Raw genomic sequence first — 23,243 nt, 5'->3', positions numbered from 1 at the left:
GTAGGGTCGTAGACCTTTTGTCAAGAGGCTCTACGACTCTGGACATGGCTGGAACATCAGGGCATATTCCTAGCGGTTCAACACCTGGCAGGTTCTCAACACCAGGGTGGACAAACTCAGTAGAAGATGCCTAGCGGACCACGAACGGCTTCTTCATCTGGAGGTGGTACAATGCCCTTTTCAGCAGTGGAGAGAGCCTTGGTTAGATTTGTTCGCTGTCACCAAGAACGCGCAATCATCAGTTTTGCGCACTGGAGTTTCCAAGGCGGCTCTTGCTCAGTGATGCTGTTCATCTTGAGTGGACTCCTGTAGGGCCTTTCCCCCCTATACCACCTCTGCCCATTGTTCACAAGAAGATCAAGAACGACTGGGCCCAAGTTATTCATTTGGCTCCGGACTGGTCACAGTCTGGTATCCCAAGCTTCTGACCATGGTCATAGATCCCCCAGTCAGCTTCCTCTTCAGGAGGATCTTCTGTTGCAGCTGCAGGGTAGGGCTCTCCACTCAAACCTGCCAAGTCTCTGCATTTTTGCGTGGATATTGAGCGGCAGCATTTGATAGCCTTTGACCCTACTCCTGAAGCCTATGATATTATCTTGGCAGCCAGGAGTTTGCTCCACTAAGATGGTGTAGGCCTACGTTGGAAGAAGTTTATGGCTTGATTTTCTGACAGAAATGTCGACCCCCTTTGTTCCCCTCTAACTCGAGTCCTTCTCTTTATTCTGTCTCTTGCCCTGCAGGCCTTTGCTCTGGACACTCTGAAGGGCTGCCTTTCTGTCATCTCTGCATTCCTCAGGTTACCTATCAACCCTTTTGTACTTGTACATACATTCTTAAACCGTTAGGTTTATCTTTTTCCACCACCTCCTTTCATCATACCTCAGTGGGACTTAAATCTGGTTCTCACATCCTTAATGTGCACTCCTTTTTGAGCCACTTCACAATTGTCCCCTGTGGTTACTCACCATCAAAAGAGCTTTCCTCATGACCGTACCATCTGCCTGACGAGTTAGCGAGTTCTGGGCCTTGTATCTAAGCTGCCTTATTTATCAATACATCCTGATAAAGTGCCGCTTCACATGCAGGCCTCCTCTCTTCCAAAGGTGGTCACACCCTCTTGCACGAACTGCTTCAAAAGCTCATGCCTTTTGTTACAGCGCCACAGGGCAACCTAGCTAGTGGAGATTCCCGCCCCTCCGGACACAGCCCCCACTTTTGGCGGCAAGTCCGGAGGAGATAATGAGAAAAACAAGGAGGAGTCACCTACCAGTCAGGACAGCCCCTAAGGTGTTCTGAGCTGAGGTGACCCCTGCCTTAAGAAATCCTCCATCTTGGTTTTGGAAGATTCCCCCAATAGGAATAGGGATGTGCCCCCCTCCCCTCAGGGAGGAGGCACAAAGAGGGTGTAGCCACCCTCCAGTATAGTAGCCATTGGCTACTGCCCCCCCAAGACCTAAACACACCCCTAAATTCAGTATTTAGGGGTGACCCTGAACCCAGGAAATCAGATTCCTGCAACCTGAAGAAAGAAGGACTGCTGACCTGAAAGCCCAGCAGAGATGACTGAGACGACAACTGACTTGGCCCCAGCCTTAGCGGCCTGTCTCCAGACTCAAAGAACCTGCACAGCGACGCATCCAGCAGGACCAGTGACCTCTGAGGCCTCAGGACTGCCCTGCACCTAAAGGACCAAGAACCTCCCGAGGACAGCGGCTCTGTCCAGAAACAACTACAAAACAGCAAAACGAAACCAACTTTAAAGAGACTTTCACTTCCCGCCAGAAGCATGAGTCTTCACACTCTGCACCCGATGCCCCTGGCTCAAATTTGGAGAAACCAACACTGCAGAGAGGACTCCCATGCGATTCCAACGATGTGGACACCCTGAGTCGACCTCCCTAGACCCCCACAGCGACTCCTGCAGAGAGGATCCAGAGGCTCCCCCCTGACCGCGAATGCCTGGTAACGAAGGAACCCGACGCCTGGACCAAGCACTGCTCTGCAGCCCTCAGGACTGGGAGGAACCACCCAACAGTGCAAGAGTGATGAATGGAGGCAACATGGCGACCGGCGCGGCAGGATAAAACTGCAGCTCCGTGCCTGGCCCACATTAAAATCCTGGAAACGGCACCCACCACCCTATCTAAGGCGGGTGCCGTCCATTCTACTTCTCGGGACCACTGGCCAAGTCGGTGACCCTTCTTGCGACGCCGGGGTCGCCTTGGATGCCGGGGAGGAGCTGCGGCCTACTGTGTTGGCGCCCGCGGCGGGTGAGTCTGCTTCTCGGGGCTTTGGCCCGGCTCCTCCCCCGGGCCTCTGGAGCTCGGCGCTGACCTGGGGGGGCCCGCGGGGCGCAGGAGGCTGGGAGGATCAGCGCTCAGGGGACCGCGCCGCTACAAGAAGATAGAGGGCACCCCCCGCCTGAATTGGAGCTGCCGCTGCGGCTTTGGACCCCCTCCGGGCACCTGGCGCTCCCTCCCCAACTGGATACCATGTTAAGCACTCCCACTGGAGGGCATCTGAAGCATCCACTGTGGCCCCCCATGGCGCTGGAATACCGCACTCAACACGGTAGCGGCCCGAGTGTGCTGAGGCAGCCGTAACTACATTTAATTAAGCCCGGAGGGCGTCCTGCGTGGGAGGAGCAGCCGACGTGCTTGCGCTTACTGGGGAGTCCGCTCGGGGGATCCCCGGCTGGGCCCCGGGTATCCATGCTTGTCGCAGCGTGGTGGAGATACATTTCTCTCGGCGACACAGCTCGAGTCGCAATGTGAAGGGGAAAGGATCTCTCCCCCTCGAGGCCTGCGTAAATGAAGTGGACTACATAGGAACAGGTACGAGGGGGACACCACCCCTGGCTTAACCAGCTGAGCAGGTACACAGCGTTGTCCCTGACCCTCATCGCCTCGTGCATTCACGGCCTGCCCCCCATTGATCCACGGCATTTACAACATACTGGAAAACTTAACTCGCGCGCCAACTGCCTTACTCGCATAGTGAACTCCTCGCACCCTGGATGCACCGCCATCCCAGCACTGAGTTAAGCAAAAGGGCTCCGCTGATATGAGGGCTGGAAGTGAAATAGCGGCTCCCTGACAGAACCGGTGCTCTTACTGGGCTGCGCCGTGCGGGTCTACGGTGCACTTCACCAGACCGCTGGCATCACCAAGGGTACTATCACTGTTCGCAACCTGGGAATCTTACGGAGTACTGAATTTGGGATTGCCCCTCCTGAAGAGGGACAACACGCACAACAGTGGGCCCAACTGGGTCCTGCTGGTTACCAAGAGCGGCAGCTGCCGCGAAGGGAGAATCGTATAGGCACCAGACTGGGTCTAAAATTATAAAAGACAGAGCAAGAAAACGGAGAAGCCAAAATAGACACTAACACTAAAATGGTTACACGCTACTCCCTCCTGAACTACTGACAAAGAGAACTTGGGGACGCGCTAGGGGAAGACCGAAGACCGAAGGCAGGGGCGGAGACTCTCGGCAAACAGGCAATCCTGGAGTAACGAACTGGCGCAGGCCAACAAGAAAACCATGGTCAAACCAAAACACCCCGAAACGGGGGCCACCGGTGAGGGAGACCCTCCCCAGCCGACCGGCCAAGCAGATACGCAATCGCTCACACAGCTACAGCTGAATGAAACATTACGCACACACTCCCTCCAATTCGATAAAATTATGCAAGCTATAATGGACACTAAATCCTCGCTTGAAGGGAAAATTGACGCCGCAGTACAGGAAGTCTCATTGCTGCGGGCCGATCACCGCAAATTAACTGGAAGGGTTCAAGACACTGAAACGACACTGAAAATCATCCAGCCAGAAGTAGCAGAAATGAGAATTAAAATGCAAAAAATGGAACTAGACATAACCCTACTCCAACGTAGAGCAGAGGAAGCTGAAGGACGCTCCAGACGTAACAACATCAGATTCCTTGGAATTCCAGAGAGAAGCGAGCAACCTAAGGCAGAGGAGTTCTTTGAGTCCTGGTTGAGGAACACACTTAAAGAGCAGTACCCCAACACAATACCAGTGATCGAAAGGGCACACAGAATACCGGGCAGACCGCCAAGGCCGGGAGCACCACCCCGACCTCTAATAGCTCGCTTCCTAAATTATAGGGACAGAGACTTAGTCCTTCAGCATTTCAGAACGTCTGACCAGATTATGCTCGAGAACAGCAGAGTAACTGCCTACCCCGACTACACAATGGAGGTACAAAGCAGAAGAATCGCTTATAGCAAGATTAAGCAGTTGCTGCGTGAAAAAGGCATCCTTATTCCCTTATGTTCCCAGCACGACTACGTATCGTCATGGACGACAAAAACCTAATGTTCCTCACCCCAGAGGATGCATGGACCTGGATCCATGCTAAAGGATTGGCCGATCCGGCCAAGGAAGACACAGTATCTGAAGAATGGACTATCGCTAACTCCAGGAAGAAAAAAAAAAAAAAAACACCAAAACATCATCCCGCCCCACAAAAGCGCAAATGACGCTGGATCGTGCGCAAATAATAAAAGACACGAATTCATTCGCCGGTGGGATGCTGGACGCCAGGAGCGAAACGGACACTAATGACTCCGCCTCACACGGGGGAGACACAAGTCCATCCCCCTCTCCATTGTTAGTGGGCCCGGATCTCACGCCGCGATCGGCGGACGAACTTTAAAAATGAAGAACTGGCATCCGCGGACCCCCCTCGACGGCGGCAACAATTGAGATGCGACGAGCTGCCGGCACCGGGCCGCTGCCCCGAGATCCACAGTGTACAATTGCCATAGGCATGAGTATATAGGACTGATTCATCGATCGCTGCACAAGGCGAATGGAACTGTAGAAACGTGAGGCATCCTGCAGGTGGGCCATCCAAGAGATCGACATCAAGGAATCCACGACCCCACATACCTAAACGGTATCCGAATGGAACTGACCTTTATGGAATCCACTTTAGGCACCGGTTGTGCCACGTTACTTAACGGACGCACACAGTCCGCAATATCCTTTTTGTTATACTTGTCTCTCTCTTTTCTATCTTTAGGCCACTATGGGCTTACTCTTCACTCCTCGGAGCCTGTGGGTTGGGGCTGGGGGGTTGGTGGCTGGGGATGGGGGGGGGGGGGGGGGGGAAGCGCGGGGGGCGAATGTGCCCGGTGCAGTTTAGGTAACCCCCCACGCCTCAACATAACACAATGAATAAGGAACCCATTTATAATCTCATAACTTGGAATGTGAAGGGCATGGCTGGGACAAGCAAACGTCACAGAATACACGTGTTTCTAAAACGACATCACATACATATAGCAATACTACAGGAAACGCACATTACATCCACAGAGGCTGCTCGGTTAGAAAAGTGCTGGATGGGCTCAATATACTGTGCTGGTGACTCTTCCTTCGCCAGAGGGGTACTGATCTGGATAGCGCCGGGTGTCCCTTACACAGTACAACACAGTACAAAAGACAAGGAGGGCAGATTTATACAACTAAGGGGACTGTTGGATGGGGAGGAACTCGTGATAAATGGGCTATATGTCCCGAACATCAAACAAGGAGAATTTTTACAAACTAAGGCCTCACAATTAACCTATGATCTAACTTCACCATGCATATGGGGGGGGGACATGAACTGCGTTCCAAACATAGTTGAAGACAGATCACACCCCCCGCTTGTGGCCGCCCCAACAATGAAAAATGCCCAAATACTGGGCGCATGGATGGAAGAGCGACGATTGATTGACATATGGCGGCCCTTGCACCCACACGAAAATGTGTACTCCTACTACTCCCCAGTACACCTATTACATACCCGAATAGACCTCATCCTCACCTCACAGAATCTAACACATAAAATAACGAGAGCGGAGTACTCCGCCAGGGTAATATCAGATCATTGCCCACTCATAGTACAAATAAGATGGGGCAGACCTCGCTCATGCATTCCCACCTGGCGACTGCAAACACACCTACTGCAGGATCCCCCTTTTAGGAAGGACATTGCCACACACATCTCAACATATTTCACAGCGAATGAAGGGACGGCCAGCTCAAGGGCAATCGAATGGGATGCAAATAAGACAGTCATAAGAGGGGTATGCATATCAACCACAGTAGGAGTGCGGCAAAAACTAACGCGCGAACTCCGAGCTTTAGAACAAGAAATTCAGTTAGCTGAAGGCGAATACGCTAAAGGTTCCATAACATCGAACATCCTCACTAACATGCGCTCCAAATGGACCGAGACAGACAACCGCCTCAGACATTTTGATTATCGACATTACATGGCCCGTACACACGCGGAGGGTGACAGATCCGGGAAAATATTAGCGTGGCTTATAAAAAACGAATGCCGGAAGACCCCCATAGGCGCTATCCAACTGGAATCAGGTCGGATAGTTAACACACAGGCAGAGATAAATAATCCTTTCAAAGAGTACTATAGCTCGTTGTATCAGGCTCGGCCGCCGCCCACCAATGCTCAATTAAACAGCTTCTTCAAAGGTGTTACCCTGAGCCACCTGACAGCTACTCAAACTACAGAACTAGATAGCCCAATACAGATAGCTGAAATCCAACGAGCATTGCTACAATTGACACACGGCAAAGCACCAGGCAGCGATGGTATACCCATAGAATACTATAGCACGTTTCAACCGCAGATCTTAGCACCATATCTGGCAATGCTAAAGGAAGCTCTGGAACTAGGCCACCTTCCTGATACATGTCGTGAGGCATTGATAGCAGTATTACCGAAGGCAGGCCGCGACCCTTTGGATGTCCGTTCATACAGGCCATTATCATTACTAAACACAGACTGCAAATTACTCGGCAAAATACTAGCCAATCGCTTGCTCCCATGCATAGCGGAGTTAGTACATCAAGACCAAGCAGGTTTCATACCCGGTCGCAACACATACAACATCAGGAATCTATTACGTCTAATGAGAAATTCCCCGGTAGAAGATGAGCAGCAGGTTGTAGTCTCATTGGACATAGAAAAAGCGTTTGATACGCTGGGTTGGCCTTTTTTAATAGAGACACTTAAACGGATGGGCTTCTGGCAAACATACATTGGCTGGGTGAGAACATTATATACTGACCCTACGGCTAGGGTTAAGACAGGCGATACGATCTCCGAGAAATTCAGCATTGGTAGAGGCACTAGACAGGGATGTCCGCTGTCTCCACTGTTATTTGCATTAGCGATTGAACCTTTGGCCGCCCTCCTTCGCATAATGGCCCCCGCATGGGGTGTCATGGATGGCCAGACACATCAGATAGTATCCTTATATGCGGATGATGCGCTGATCTTCCTACGTGATCACACGGTAGCCCTTCCGGGACTGTTGGACCTTCTAGAAAAATTTAGCTCGGTGGCCGGGTTAACAGTGAACTAGACAAAATCCTGCATATTTCCTATGCGCCCGGTCCCCGAGGCAATGAGAACACCAGCGGGTCTGGGTGGCTTGAAATGGTGCCACACAACATTTAAATATCTAGGTGTAAATATATACCACAACAGCCAAGATCTTATAGACGGCAACCTTGGCCAAGTGATCAGATCAACGAGGGGCTCCTTACCCTTCTGGTGCTCACTCCCACTATCCCCTATGGGCAGAGTGGCTATAGCAAAGATGATAGTGCTGCCCCGACTACTCTATTATTTTATGACATTGCCTTTGATACTCCCGAGCTCATTTTTAAGACTACTGAATAGCTTATTAACGGATCTAATATGGGGTAATGGCCGTAGACGCGTTGCATTGACAAAAGTGCTCCAACCGCTCCAGATGGGGGGATTGGGCGCCCCCAAATTTGAAGTTTACTACGCGGCTGCCCAGATACATTGGATATCCACATGGGGCGGTAACCCACCTGGGGCTGAAGCTCAGAAGGTGCTACTAGAGCTCAGCGGTACAGAAATAATACAATACCTCATGAATCGAACCGACCCAGCACACACTAGCAACGTGCTGCTGTACACGGCACACTGGGCCTGGGGCCGATAAGCGTTGCAAAGCGCAAAAGATCAGCAGTACTCACCGAGGATACCACTGTTGGCTCTCCCGAAATTAGCAAAAATAGCAGCCAAAGTGGGCCTGAATGCGTGGGGTAGCAGGGGCATACACACACTGGGAGATATTTGCCAGGACGGACAAATCCAAACCTATGAGGCACTAGCCGACAGGCACGCGTTGGGTCGGGGAGGATTCATAGCCTACGGTGCAGTTCGGCAGGTAATGCGAGAATATTGGAGAAAGGGCAACTCGGAACCAGATGTCTCCCCTCTGCTACATGAGCTGTTGGAGTGTACAAACGCCCCATCAAGTATATCGAATATATACAATATCCTCACAGCCCAGGCGGAACACAAACAGGAACAAGCAAAAAATAAGTGGGACCATGTGCTACCGGAACCACTGTCCCTAAATGCATGGAAGCAGGCGAAAATGACCCGCGAGGTTTCACGTAATCCCCGCTTCCGATACACACAGTTTAATTATGTGCATCAGACTTACCTATCACCACACCGCTTAACACGCATGTTCCCCCGATCACCGCAAACATGCCCCAGATGCGACACAGAAGAGGCCACTTTCTATCACATGACATGGGAATGCCTCCCGATTCGGAACACATACATAGAGATAATAACGTTGCTAGCTGAATGGACAAACACCTCACTAACTCCCACTCCTGAGGTGTGCCTATTGGGTATAACACCCCACCCCAAGAAACGCAAACGCTCATATAAATGCATTGCCCTGGCGTTGGTGCTGTACAGACGCCTCATTGCCATGAATTGGAAGGCCCCTGGCGCCCCCAGGATTGCCCAGTGGCAAGAAGAGGTAACACGATGGACCAAAGCAGAAATACAGACATTACAGAATTTACTGGATAAGGGTATACTAGCTAAAGGCCTAGAGGTATGGAACTTATTCTTGTTAGCCGCAGAAAACAAAGACGATGAACGCCCTCCCTAAACAGACGAGAATGAGATAATTGACACACATTAATGACCATAGTAAAACAGTATCATATCGGCGATTGAGGTGTTCAGGGGGGTGGGGGGGAGTTGAACTAATATAAAATTTCGGTGCTCCTGGCGTATGCCCCTGGGCGCATCGTGGGAGCCCCGTGGTGTGCCGATGGGCATTGGGGCCGGGGGGACTCGAACCCTGCTGATCCCTCCTGTTGTGGCCGGCTGCCCATGCACGGCAGCCCACGGCTAACAGTGGGCTGGTCCCCTGTGGTCCTGGGACAACAAGGCTGGGCGCCGAGGTGGCGTTATTGCAGGGATGTACGCGCAACTGCTTTGCATAGCTCGTGGAAGGCACCTCTGGCCCCTCTGGTGACTGGCTCTCCCCCCCCTTTCTGGGGTCCCCCGCCCCTCCTGCTGTCCCCCCCCCTTCTCCCCCCCCTCCTCGGAATGGGTCCTCCGGTGCCACCTCAGCTCCTATCTTACTCTCTCTCTCTATATCTTTAGTTTCCTGAATAACTTTGCACACGTAGAATGCACCTCATGTGTGGATGCGCGGGCCTCAAGGCCCAACTCGGGTAATAGTGCACTTGCACTGGATTCGCAAAATGTGCATACGCAATAATTACATGTATAATGTATGATGAAACATAATGTAACCTCATGTATCTCAGTTAAATGTTGCCACTTGGCTGATAAAACAATAAAAATATATTTTAAAAAAAAACAACAAAAAAACAGTGCAAGAGTGACCAGCAAGCGGCCTTCATCCTAGCCCAGTCGGTGGCTGGCCTGAGAAGCCACCCTGTGCCCTGCCTGCATCGCCAGAGGGACCACCGGGTCCCTCCATTGATTTCTACAGCAAACCCGACACCTACTTTGCACACTGCAACCCCTGTCCTGCTGAGTGTGTGTTTTGTGTGCTTACGTTCTCTCTCCCAAACACCCTCCCCCCCCCCTTCCCCCCCCCCCCCCAAAGTTCTCTACAAAACCCCCCTGGTCAGCTACCTGAGGACAGAGGTACTTACCTGCTAGCAGACTGGAACCGGAGCACCCCTGTTCTCCATAGGCGCCTGTGTATTTTGGGCCCTCCTTTGACCTCTGCACCTGACCGGCCCTGTGTTGCTGGTGCAGTGGCTTTGGGGGTTGTCTTGAACCCTTAAAAGTGGGCTGCCTATGCCCAGGAGACTGACTGTGTAAGTGCTTTACTTACCTGAAAAACTAAGGTTTATTTACCTCCCCAGGAACTGTTTGTTTGCAGTGTCTACTTTTAAAACAGCTATTTGCCATTTTAACTAAAACTGTGTGTACTACTGTTGTAAATCAAAGTTCTCTACTTACCTGTGTGAAGTACCTTGCAATTTATGTACTTACCTCAAATTTGAATCTTGTGGTTCTAAAAATAAATTAAGAAAATATATTTTTCTATATAAAAACTATTGGCCTGGAGTTAAGTATTTGAGTGTGTGTTCCTTATTTATTGCCTGTGTGTGTACAACAAATGCTTAACACTACCCTCTGATAAGCCTACTGCTCGACCATACTACCACAAAATAGAGCATTAGTATTATCCAATTTTGCTACTATCAACCTCTAAGGGGAACCCTTGGACTATGTGCACACTATCTCTCACTTTGAGAAAGTATATACAGAGCCAACTTCTACAAAAGCCATCTCTCGATGGATTCTGTTACGTATTAAAATCCGCTACTGGCTGTCCAAGTACCATCCCTCAAAATTATTATGCGTTCATTCCACCAGAGAAAAAGGTGCCACAACTGTGCTAGTGCATGCGGTGTGGGTGTGCCTCCTTATGTTCACAAAGCACCTTTTCTGGACAGCCAGGTCTGACATGACAGGCATTTTGCCTGATCTATCCTGCAGGATTTCGTGGCTTGAGCCATTCAGCAGATCCACCACCTGTTAATTTACTGCTTTGGCAAATATTCACAAGGTGAGGAATCTGTGTTTAGAAGTCTCTATCAAAAGGACAAAATATTTACCTTTCGTAACTTCCCCCCGGGGAGTGGAAGTGGGTCGTCCTGAAGAGTTGAATAAAAGAGGGAGGCAGAAAATAAAAGATGAAAGCATGTGATGTCACTTCCTGCAGGGATGAATGCTGGGAAAATCCAAAGCAGGCTTCTTTCTATTGAGATGGTTCCTGGATTCTTCTTTTAAACATGATTTTCGTGGGAAACCAATGCAACGTCTTGAAGAAATGCTGGCCAGTGCTGTTATGTCACGTCCTGTGTATATGGATGCTCAGAAATAAAAGATGGCTTCCCGTTGAGATGGATACTGAGTAAAGAGGTCCACTAGCCTAACTTCACCTTGAGCAATACCCTCGGGAAAGTGCTTTCTGCAGTGAAGATTGGCTACTTATCAACCCTTTTTAAAATTACCTCGGGAATTTTTAACTGTCTCCAAAACATGTTCTGACTGGCGTTCTAATATATATATACTGTATAGTCCTCCTGGACTATTTAGTGGACAGTTGTACTTCCCCCAATATTGTAGGACTGGAGTTAGAATAATACATTTGCCTTTTTAGCATCTGTAAAACCCTCTGCTTCCCTAAGAATGCAGTTGGCGAGAAAACAGTGTTATCACTTCCTGCAGAGATGGATGCAGGGATGTCAACATCTGTAAAGATGGATGCTCGGAAACATAGTGATGTCACTTTCTCCAGAGCTGGATGCTCGAAAGTTAGAGGATGACTTCCTTTTGAGATAGATACTTGAAAATGAAGGCCTTATATTCTTTTGGTTTTCTTGTTTTAAATAATATTAATAGTACTGGGGAATACTTTGTGAACAGGTTGACATTTATTTCTCTATTTTTCTTCCAGTTTGCTTTTTATTTTTTATGTGTGCTCTGTGATGTCATCTCTCAATTAAAAAGACCAAGTTCTATAAGTGTTTGATTGTTTTGGACCAGAATGACGACTTCAAAATTGTGGAAAGCTCCTTTGATGGTCTCCAGCAAAATACATTTATGTCAGTAAGTACAAAAAAATAAAAACTGGAAGACCTCATGTGACAAGGTTAAAAAAAGCTTATGCCTGGAAGACCTCTAGCTCATCTTTTCAGAGGAAACGCAATTAGTGCAGTCCTGCTAAGATTTGAAAGCATATACCTGCGGTCAGTCCACTACTAATGTGTAGATTCTTACTACAGAATGGAAACTCGGTTATAGGAAGTATCTAAGCCTAATGTACCGGAGTAGGAATTTATTAACTAGAGCTGCCTATTTTTTGGAACTTTTACTAGTGTATTTCCCAATTTTGAGAGTGGTTTGAGCTTGCTATTTTGTTCACTCTTAATGAATCTGAGTCAAGGTCCATGCTGGAAAAGGAAGAGGTTCTTGTTTGTAATCCCTTTTCTTTATTGTGGACCTTTCATTATTACTTACTTAAGCTTCACGGTGAACTGAACAATGCTTCCAGGATTGTGCCTTCTGGGATAGCTCAATTATTAATTAAAATTTTGATTTTTTTTGTTTTGCCATTTTTGAGTAGTCCTATGGTGCACTGCGAAATGATGTTCCGGTTATAAAAGTGATGTGGAATCCTTCTTGTGTGGGGGAAGATACTGTTTATGCATTCAGTAAATATTCTCAGGATGGGGAATGAAATTGATAAGTGTAGCTTTTATTTTGTAGACTTCCAGATAGATTGTCAGTATCATGGCCAGAAGGAGATGAGTTGCTGCCAGATGAGATAAAGCATGCCGGGGCTGCGATTGGTAAGCAGCATATTTCAATTCAATCATTTTAATTACTTTTTAAATCTATATTTTCTCATTTATTTGGGTAATTGTTATTATCTCCTCCCTCTTTCTCTATATCACAATCTCTCTAGTATTCTGTGTCCAACTCCTTGCTTCATGTTTTCATTTGGTATGATTTGGGCTGAAAAGACGATTTTTTACCACATCAAACGGAATCTTGGGTACATTAGTGACACCTATACCGGGCTTGACGTTCCCCCAACAAACAAACACATTTGGTTCACTTTAGGCACTGTCATTTGAAGGCTGAAATGTGGTGCATTGTTCCTGCCTTCAAGGGTTATTGAGCTTGTCATGTTGAGTTGATATTCATATTTCTTGTTTGTGCAAGGAGTATTCCTAATGAATGGGGTATCCTCCTTAATCTCCTGTGCTGTTTGCCAGCAGTTTAAATAATATTTTTTTTTGTAAGGTACAAACTCCTCTGGCTAATCCCCACAGACATAGCCCCTTGTGCCTGGGCCTTTGTCAGCAACGCCAGTGACAACAAGATCCTTAGTCTATCCTGTGGATTTTTAGGCTCTGTATTTTGGTTGTGCCACAAAGGATCAGAGGATAAGTAATCTCTGTTTTCTAGCGCCTACTCTTCTCTTCTAACTGATTAACGGCCTAATGCCATGCTGGGACTTAATTTGCTTGGCAGTAAAACCTATTTTACTTATTACCCCGGAAATTTGAAAGAGCATACTTCTCCTTTGCACTGCTTGTTTGAGAATCTTGGTCACGAGCCTTTGGCACCGTGATCATGCAACAGTTTTGTATTTTCTGATGGTTACGTCGTCCTACATGTTCCTCACCATTAATCTGTTTATTTAGAATATTCCCCGTGCATCAGTTTGGTCTAGAATATATTTTCCTAGCAGTAGCTCTCAATTGCCGATAGGTGGCACAATGAAGCTCCAGCTGCAACTTCAGCTACCAAGACATGATGCTGTTAGCGCGTCAAACCTTAATAAGTATACTTACAAGGGGACGTAAATAGGTTGATGAACCTTTTGACTCGCAATTAAGAAGTTCTTACCATAGCACCAGTACATAATCAATAGTAAATACACAATCAACAATCACTAGTAATCACTAATCAGTGGAGTCAGTAATTGTCACGCACCATGACCTTTCAGCCATGAATAACCACACCTTTAGTAAAAGTTTAGTAAGTTTATTTCCCTATATTAACAGTGCTAAGGTCATGTATATTAATCGCAATATCAAATGTAACACATACAGAAACAATACTGGTTGTCCAAAGCGGTGGAAGAAATGCAATTTAATCAAAGCTCGAACTACAACACATTCTAAAGTTACAGTGCAAATCAATAGCAGAGTCAGCTGTGTTAACGAGATGTAGTACATGTAGTTAAGCAGAGAAATCCGTCAGACATCAGTCTCTTAGTCATAAGTCAGAATCCTCAACTATCATCAGATTAGCATCAGCATGTTGGGCTTCATGCAAAACAATTTAGCAACACAAATTTGGAAAAAACATCTAACTGTGATTTTATCAAAACAGTGCAGTTGGTACCTAGAAAGAAAAAGCAAAACATGCACAATAATCAGTTTGTCACATTATAACTATCCTCGGTATGGGTTAGCAAAGCAGAATCAGTCTTAGTCCTCAGGTCATCAGTCGATCAGCAATGCATCAGGTCTCGGTCAGGAAAGTATGAGCGAAGTCATTTAGCATTAAAGATAAGCACCTCTCTAATAAAGACGCATAAGAAGATGAAAACCTTTCGGTCGGGAAAAATAAGGGCAATTGCTGTCTTCTCTCAGAATGAGCGTTGTTATATTAAAGTCACCTAAACTATCCCCTAATTCCCCATTGGTCAGTTAATCGTATGTTCATACGTCATCCAATAATATTTCTATGTCAAAAATTTCTCCGTATACATACAGTTGATTGGTCCACCTTACGATGTTCTCATCATCTGGCTTGTCAGGTAACAATATTGTTGCAGGTTCCACACCAGTCAGTATCTTCATTGTTCTTGTCCTGGGAAAGTCCATCTCACACACATTACACATAAAATGTTGCATTAGCAGGAACATCATCTCCTAGCAGTCGGTTCTCACAAAAAGCTTCTGTTAAGCACATTTAAGAATACAATAGACATTTCACAGTTTAATTCACTCGGTCAGCATTTTTTCATTGAACGCTAAGAAATACAGCTTCTACATGAGGTGTGACAAAATAGGCCAAGACACTCGCTAAGTTAAGGCCTACAATTAATAAAGCTAAAGCATACTTCATTACCCTTAATTTGACATATTACTGCATTAATCTAATACTCTTTCAACATTTCATATGTTTTAATCATAAATTAGTACATTTCGTGAACATTGGTGGCCATTCCTCGAGGTTACATTTTTAAATGCGTGCATTATTTTTCTATGTTCTTTCGTTTTCTACATGAACTCATTATTCAAAATACAGAAACACTCATTAATACATTTTATTAAAGACACCTGCGCTAGCAATGCCACTGATGTATAAAAGGCACCATCATGCACTCTGAATTGAGTTCCTGTTTCTCTGTGATTCATTGGCATGTTTTTGGAGAGTGTCAGTTTTTCTCAGCTGCAAAAAAGTAATACATCTCCACCAAAGGCTTCAAGGTTTAAAGCCCTGCTAGAAGTGCTGCAAGTGGACTTCTGTATCGAATCGTTACGTCTGCATTTGGTGCCTTAGATCCATTCACAAAGCTGTGGACTACAGTTTGTGCTCCTTGATGAACCCAAAGGCCACAAATTATTCCTGGCCAATGCCCAGAGGGATACACCAAAGCATTACACTTCTACTACAGGTAGGACTGCTGTGCGGAATGAATCTTCCAAAAACAAACACAAAAAGCTGTACGAAATAGAAATCCTATTTGTCTCAAGGAAATGATTCCATTCACTTGGCAATGTGACAGCGGCTAGCTGCTCCATTTAAGAGCGTATGGCTTTATGTGCTCTAGTTTCCTTTTTTATTGAACATTTTATCTTTTTTTATGTATTTTCAAACAGAATACCAAATTTTCCCCTGATGAAGGATCGTACAGTCCAAAGTTTATAAGGGACAATAATGGAACGTCAGAAATAAACAAATTACTTATTTGGGTATGCTTAGTCAGGGGTCACCTACCTTTTCTGTAGTGAGAGTTACTCCTGATCAGTGACAACTGTAGTGAGTTACTTAAGGCCAAGCAACTCGCCCATTTTTTCCAAGAGAACCCCCCACACCCAAATTCAAAAGCTTGTCTTGGTTGGAACCATTCCTGGAAAGTGTAACGGGCTACTGCAAGATACAGGCCTATTTGTGATCCCCGATGCAACTTATTCACACGCTGTTAAACCTAAACATATATTCCTAACTGTAGGAAGCTGGCTCTGTATATACTATATCAAAATGAGATACAGTGTGCACAGATTTCAGTGGTTCCCCAAGAGGCTTTACAGAGGCAATGCTAGATAATACTAATGCTCTATTTGTGGTAGTGTGGTCAAGCAGTTAGGCTTATCAGGCGGTAGTGTTAAGCATTTGTTCTACACACACAAGCAATAAATGAGAACACATACTCAAAGACTTTACTCCAGGCTAATAGGTTTTTATTTAGAAAAATACTATTTTCTTAATTTATTTTTAGAACCACAAGATTCAAATTGGAGGTGAGTACATTAAAAGTAAGGTACTTTGCATAGGTATAGTTATGACTTTGAACCAAAACAATATTGTACACAGTTTTTCATAAAATGGCAATAAGTTATTTTAAAAGTGGACACAGTGCAATATTCAACAGTTCCTGGGGGAGGTAAGTACAGTTAGGTTAATCTGGAAACTAAAGCACTTACAATTTCAGTTTTCGGGGCATAAGTAGCCCACCGTTGGTGGTTCAAGTCAACCCCAAACCCCCAGCAACACAGGGCCGGTCAGGTGAAGAGGTCAAAGAGGAGCGAAAATAACATGGTGCCTATGGAGACAGGGGGTGCTCCAGTTCTAGTCTGCTGGCAGGTAAGTACCTGCGTCCTCGGGGTGCAGACCAGAGGAGTTTAGTAGAGCACTGGAGGGGCCCCAGATAGGCACACAAAACACACTTACTGCGGCACAGGAGCGGCCGGGTGTAGTGGGCAAACAGGGCGTCGGGTTTTGCAATAGATTACAATGGAGGGACCCGGGGGTCACTCAGACTTTGCAGGCAGGGCACGGGAGGGGCTTCTCGGGCCAGCCACCGACTGGGCAAGGGTGAGGGCCGCCTGCTGGTCACCGCTGCACCGATGGTCGGTTTCTCATGGGCCTGGGGTGTGCGGGTGCAGTACTTCTCCAGGCGTCTGACATCCTCGTCTGGGCAGTCGCGGTCGGGGGGGGGGAGCTCCTCGAGATTCCCTCTGCAGGTGTCGTCGTGGGGGTGCAGAGAGGTCAGCCCATGGTGGACACATTGTCAGAGTCGCCTGGGGATCCACTCTGGGTCGTTGGTTTCTCAGGACATGGGCCAGGGGCGTCGGGTGCTGAGTGGTGGGGACTCAGGCTTCTGGAGTGAGTTGAGAGTCCCTTTAAAGATGGTTTCTTCTTTCTTTGTTGGATAGGTCCGCTGTCCAGGGGAGTTCTTGATCCTTATTAGTTGCAGGGCAGTTCTCTGAGTCAGCAGAGGTTGCTGGTTCCGTCGGATGCGTCGCTGGTGCAGATTCTTTGAAGTTGGAGACAGGCTGGTACGCCTGGGGCCAAAGCAGTTGTTGTCTTCGTTCTCCTCTGCGGGGTTTTTCAGCTAAACAGTCCTTCTTTGTAGGTCGTCAGGAATCTGATTTCCTGGGTTCAGGGTCGCTCCTAAATACTAAATTTAAGGGTGTGCTAGGGCAGGAGCCAATGGTTACTGTCCTTGAGGTTGGCTACACCCCCCTTGTGCCTCCTCCCTTTGGGGAGGGGGACATATCCCTATTCCTATTGGGCTAAATCCTCCAAAACAAGATGGAGGATTTTCTAAGGAGGGGGTCACTTCAGCTCTGGTCACCTTAGGGGTGGACCTGGCTGAGAGGGGTCTCCTCCTTGTTTTTCTCATTATCTCCCCAGACTTGCCGCCAAGAGTGGGGGTTGTGTCCGGGGCTGGGGGAGTTTGAGGGGGGGCATCTCCACTAGCTGGAATGCCCTAGTTCACTGTAACACCAGGCTTGAGCCTTTGAGGCTCACCGCCAGGTGTTAAAGTTCCTGCAAGAGGAGGTGTGAAGACTTCCACCCAGGACAGGCTTTGTTCCTGGACACAGAGTGCACAACAGCACTCACCCCATGTGGCCAGAAACTTGTCTAGGAGTGGCAGGCTGGCAGATCCCTGTCAGCCTAGCACTAACAGTTGGGTTGGCATGCTTGGGGCATCTCTAAGATGCCCTCTGTGTACATTTTTCAATAAATCCCACACTGGCATCAGTGTGAATTTATTATGCTGAGCAGTTTGATACCAAACATCCCAGAATTCAGTGTAGCCATTATGGAACTGTGGAGTTTATTTGGTAAACTCCCAGACCATATACTCTTTATGGCTACCCTGCACTTACAATGTCTAAGAATTGACTTAGACACTTTAGGGGCATAGTGCTCATGCAGCTGTGCCCTCACCTGTGGTATAGTGCACCCTGCCTTAGGGCTGTAAGGCCTGCTAGAAGGGTGACTTACCTATGCCACAGGCAGTGGGTTGTGGGCATGGCACTCTGAGGGTGGCATAAGACATGCTGCAGCCCTTAGAGACCTTCCCTGGCAACAGGCCCCTTGGTACTAAGGGTAACATTTACAACAGACTTATCTGTGTGACAGGGCTGTGCCAATTGTGGGAACAAAAGTACAGTTTAGGGAAAACACTGGTGCTGGGGACTGGTTAGCAGAGTCCCAACACACTTTCAATCAAAGCGGGCATCAACAAAAGGCAAAAAGTTAGGGGATAACCATGCCAGCAGTGGCATTTTCCTACACTACCCAGAAGTTATTTATTGAAGTCTAGCATAAATGTATGGTCATTAGTTTTCAAAAAAGAGCCTCCTTTTAATATGAACAACATCAATTATTTCCTCTTCACCACATGCTTCTTTTTTCTTTTACAGTTTAAAAAGTCCCATCCTGGTTTAGATTTAAATATATATATATTTTTACTTATTTGATTCTTGAGGTTTTTTTTTCACTAGTCGGTTTTCTTTGTGGGGGGTGAATAGGGATTTTTCTTTAAGTAGAATGCATGTTTTTCAACATAATACGTGGCCCAATCAAGTAGAAGCTTAACTGAGTTTGTGAAGGAATACAATTTCAACAGTCAGCGATGTTCTAGAACCGGGGCCAGTGAGAAGTTTTCCAGTTCTTTAGGTGGCTTTTCTGTTAAGGCAGATGAGGACCCTTCCATATCTTCCTTAAACAGGATAACTTCTGAGATATATGCTATTTATTAAACAAAAAGTCTCAAATGCTGCTTTATTTCAATGATTAAATATAATCATTAATAAAGCAAAGTTTCAGACCGTATTTGTTTTAAGAAAACATTTCATGTGCAAGTAAAATCTGTTAAGCTGCCTCGCATATGCAGCTGTAAGACCAGGGTAGGGGCTCACACTGCATCTTTAAAATAACTTCAGGACTCCTGACTATTTAAGTAAGTATGTGAAACACCTGTTGTATTTTTAACTGCTTTTATTGAATGAAGAGTAACACTGAATATTTTCAGTGTTATATAGGTGTCAAAGCACTCTTAACACATAAGTTATGTTCCCAAGAGGCAGGCAGACTCAACCTCCAAACTGGGGCTTTAACTAAAATACTCCAGATCTGGAACTTCTGCTTCCCAAAGAAACTGCGTTATTATTGGTGTTGATTACGACTTGCGCTTAGGAACACTTGGCAAAGGACGTAACAAGTCATGACCTTCCTTGGAACAATTTACATTCTTTTCAGGAGTGCAGGCGATGAGAGCTTTTATCTTGGGTCTTTTGTAAAGGAAAATTAACCTTGACAAGACCCTGCTTCTCCTAATTTATAAGCTAGAGTTGAAAAACGGGAGAAAGATATATTCTCATTTTGGGTTGTTAGCTGTCATTTTGGATGCTTCCAAACTTTCAGGCAGTGTTACTGAAAGCATCATCTGATAGCGAGTTGTAGCTGCAGATTTCTTACCTTAGAATTTCTTCCAGGAGTCAGACTGGAGCCTGGGATTTTTTCTTCAAGCCATACCCTTGCACGTCGGTAGGTGGCATCGGTCGACTCCGCGGGCATCGTTGGTGTCGTAGTCACTGTGATGGCGTCGGAAGTAGTACATAGATGCCTCCTTAACGCAGTGACGTCAGTTCTTTTCTTTCCGTGCCACCGCTGATCAGGAGAGAGCTACCCTGGTCTCTTTTTGACTGAGTTCAACCGTTTTGTTAATTTTTTTGGTGTCGAGATATCCCCTGAAGACCGGTTTCAAGCCGTGCAAGGACTATCACTGCATGATGTCGGTGATGGATCCGCATCAGGTCTGTTTGTGGTGCTTGGAGTGCAACCACGACCCGAATTCGTGCTCTGAGCGCCGTGCCATGCACCCGAAGGCCTTGAGGGAGCGGTCCCTCAAGCTCATGGTGGCCCGGCACTCGACTCCGCGTACGTCCCGGTCTCGATCGAGGGAAAAGTCTTGAGACCGTTAACAGAGCCACCACCATTCTTCTTCCTCCAACTCTTCGGGCACAGGTAAGAAAGTCGTCGTCGAAGTGGTCCCGTGGCCCTTCGTCTTCACCCTGTCGCTTGGCTGATGCGACACGGGAGGAGCATCGTCACTTGAGGCTTCCGTCTTCGGAGCATGCTTCCTCGAATTTGCAGTAGCTGAAGCAACCCCAACCCAATTACAGGAGTTTTATGAGGCTATGCGCCTCATTTTTGGGGGGCCGACCCTGATAGGGCGCCTCGGGGCCCAAGGGGGTTCGGGTCTGGCCACCGAGGTCCCCTCTGGATCTGCTCGCAGATTCGCACCGACGCCGGTCGTACCTCTGAGACCTTCCCCGGCGGTGGTTCGATTGTTGACGCTCCCGAGGTCGGTGGTGCCCACCATTGACTACGACCCAGTCCTTATCCCTGACAACTTGGAGTCGGAACAGCGTTGGTCGACGCTGCCTCTGTCTTCAATGCGGCCTACTCACCCCAGGTCGGATTTGGACCCTTTTCCTTATGGGTACGAATTTGGGGAAGGATTGGAGCCTTATAAATACTAGGATGACCCATCTTTGGACTGGACACAGGAAGTGGGCGAGGCCAGTGGACTGGACTCTTCTCTAGACGTTGGCATGGCTACTCCTACCATTACAACACACGCATGCCGCCATCGGCCCACACTGAACGACCATAAATTCCTGTCCCAACACTCCACGCCTGAGAGTCTTGTCATCCAGGCTTCCTCCTCCTCCAGTGCATTCCCTTCCTCACCCCGATTAGGGAATCAAAAAGGCTGGAACAATTTGGGAAGATGTTTTCTTCCTCCAGTCTAGCGCTGCTGTCCGTGAACACCGCATGCCTTTTGGGCCACTATACCCACTGCCTATAGGATGCGGTCACGCAAGTTCTACCGCAAATACCAGAGAAGGCCTGTGCTATTGTCTCCCAAGCTGTCAACGAATAGAGAGATGCAGCGAAGTTCACGATCCGATGTTGGCTGGACACAACCGACTCTTTGGGCAGATCAGTTGCTACGACTGTGGCCTTGAGACGCCACACCTGGTTGCGTACTTCAGTTTTTTCGGGGGATGTCCAACAGTCTCTTATGGGTATGCCCTTTGATGGCTCCTGTCTCGTTGGAGACAAGGCGGACGCGGCCTTGGAGAGATTCAAGGACTCCTGGGCTACAGCTCAGTCCCTTGGCATGTCTGCTGCCTCTCGCCCTCAACACTCTGCCTTTCGTGGCCACGGAAGGGGCTCCCTGTTGCGTCCCCAACCCAGCAACCGTGCCACCCATGCTGTTCAGCCGCTGCGTGGCTGGGGACCCAGAATCCCTTGTGGGGGTGGGACAGGGAACCAAAGGTCTTGCCAGTCCACCCCTGCCCCCGCTGCAGCCTCCAAACCCTGCTATTCCGTCCTCTCACTCTAATCCAGTTGGTGGCAGGATTCGCTATCACCTGCCCCACTGAGAATCCATCACTACGTTCAGGTGGGTTTTGCAGATAGTTCAAAAGGGCTGTCCCTCCTGTGAGGAAATGCCTCCTTGGCATGGTTACCCCCTGAATTGTTGCCTTTGCTGATGCCAAGTTATGATTTGAAAGTGTGCTGAGGCCTGCTAACCAGGCCCCAGCACCAGTGTTCTTTCCCTAACCTGTACTTTTGAATCCACAATTGGCACACCCTGGCATCCAGGTAAGTCCCTTGTAACTGGTACTCCTGGTACCAAGGGCCCTGATGCCAGGGAAGGTCTCTAAGGACTGCAGCGTGTCTTATGCCACCCTGGGGACCCCTCACTCAGCACAGACACACTGCTTGCCAGCTTGTGTGTACTGGTGGGGATAAAATGACTAAGTCGACATGGCACTCCCCTCAGGGTGCCATGCCAACCTCACACTGCTTATAGGTATAGATAAGTCACCCCTCTAGCAGGCATTACAGCCCTAAGGCAGGGTGCACTATACCATAGGTGAGGGCATAAGTGCATGAGCACTATGCCCCTACAGTGTCTAAGCAAAACCTTAGACATTGTAAGTGCAGGGTAGCCATAAGAGTATATGGTCTGGGAGTCTGTCATGCACGAACTCCACAGCACCATAATAGCTACACTGAAAACTGGGAACTTTGGTATCAAACTTCTCAGCACAATAAATGCACACTGATGCCGGTGTACATTTTATTGTAAAATACACCCCAGAGGGCATCTTAGAGATGCCCCCTGAAACCTTAACCGACTACCAGTGTGGGCTGACTAGTTTCAGCAGCCTGCCACACACCAGACATGTTGCTGGCCACATGGGAAGAGTGCCTTTGTCACTCTGTGGCTAGTAACAAAGCGTGTACTGGGTAGAGGTGCTTCTCACCTCCCCCTGCAGGAACTGTAACACCTGGCGGTGAGCCTCAAAGGCTCACCCCCTTTGTTACAGCACCCCAGGGCACTCCAGCTAGTGGAGTTGCCCGCCCCCTCTGGCCACGGCCCCACTTTTGGCGACAAGGCCGGAGGAGATAATGAGTAAAACAAGGAGGAGTCACTGCCCAGTCAGGACGGCCCCTAATGTACTTTGAAATAGTACATACAGAGCCAACTTCCTACATTGGTGGATCAGCGGTGGGGTACAAGACTTTGCATTTGCTGGACTACTCAACCAATACCTGATCACACGACTAAATTCCAAAAATTGTCATTAGAAAATGATTTTTTAAATTTGAGCTATTTTTCAAAATTTTTAAAAGTCCTGCTAGGGCCTTGTGTTAGTCCCTGTTAGCATCTCTTTTAGAGTTTAAAAGTTTTGTACAAGTTTGAATTAAGTTCTAGAGATAGTTTTAGATTCTTAAAAAG

The 23,243-nt window shown here is 47.6% G+C and overlaps 1 protein-coding gene across 3 annotated transcripts in view; it reads left to right on the top strand.

The window, feature by feature from the left end:
• Positions 1–23,243, top strand: part of SMCHD1 (structural maintenance of chromosomes flexible hinge domain containing 1) — a 2,128,336-nt gene that overhangs the window by 701,309 nt on the left and 1,403,784 nt on the right. For all 3 annotated transcript variants that reach the window (XM_069219969.1, XM_069219967.1, XM_069219968.1), the window contains exon 16: positions 12,650–12,732. In XM_069219969.1, coding sequence (XP_069076070.1) covers positions 12,650–12,732 — 83 coding nt within the window. The remainder of the gene's footprint in view (positions 1–12,649; positions 12,733–23,243) is intronic.

The sequence above is a fragment of the Pleurodeles waltl genome, chromosome 2_2 (assembly GCF_031143425.1).
Source record: "Pleurodeles waltl isolate 20211129_DDA chromosome 2_2, aPleWal1.hap1.20221129, whole genome shotgun sequence".
NCBI classification, from domain to species: Eukaryota; Metazoa; Chordata; class Amphibia; order Caudata; family Salamandridae; genus Pleurodeles; species Pleurodeles waltl.
This window is presented reverse-complemented; position numbering and strand designations above follow the sequence as displayed.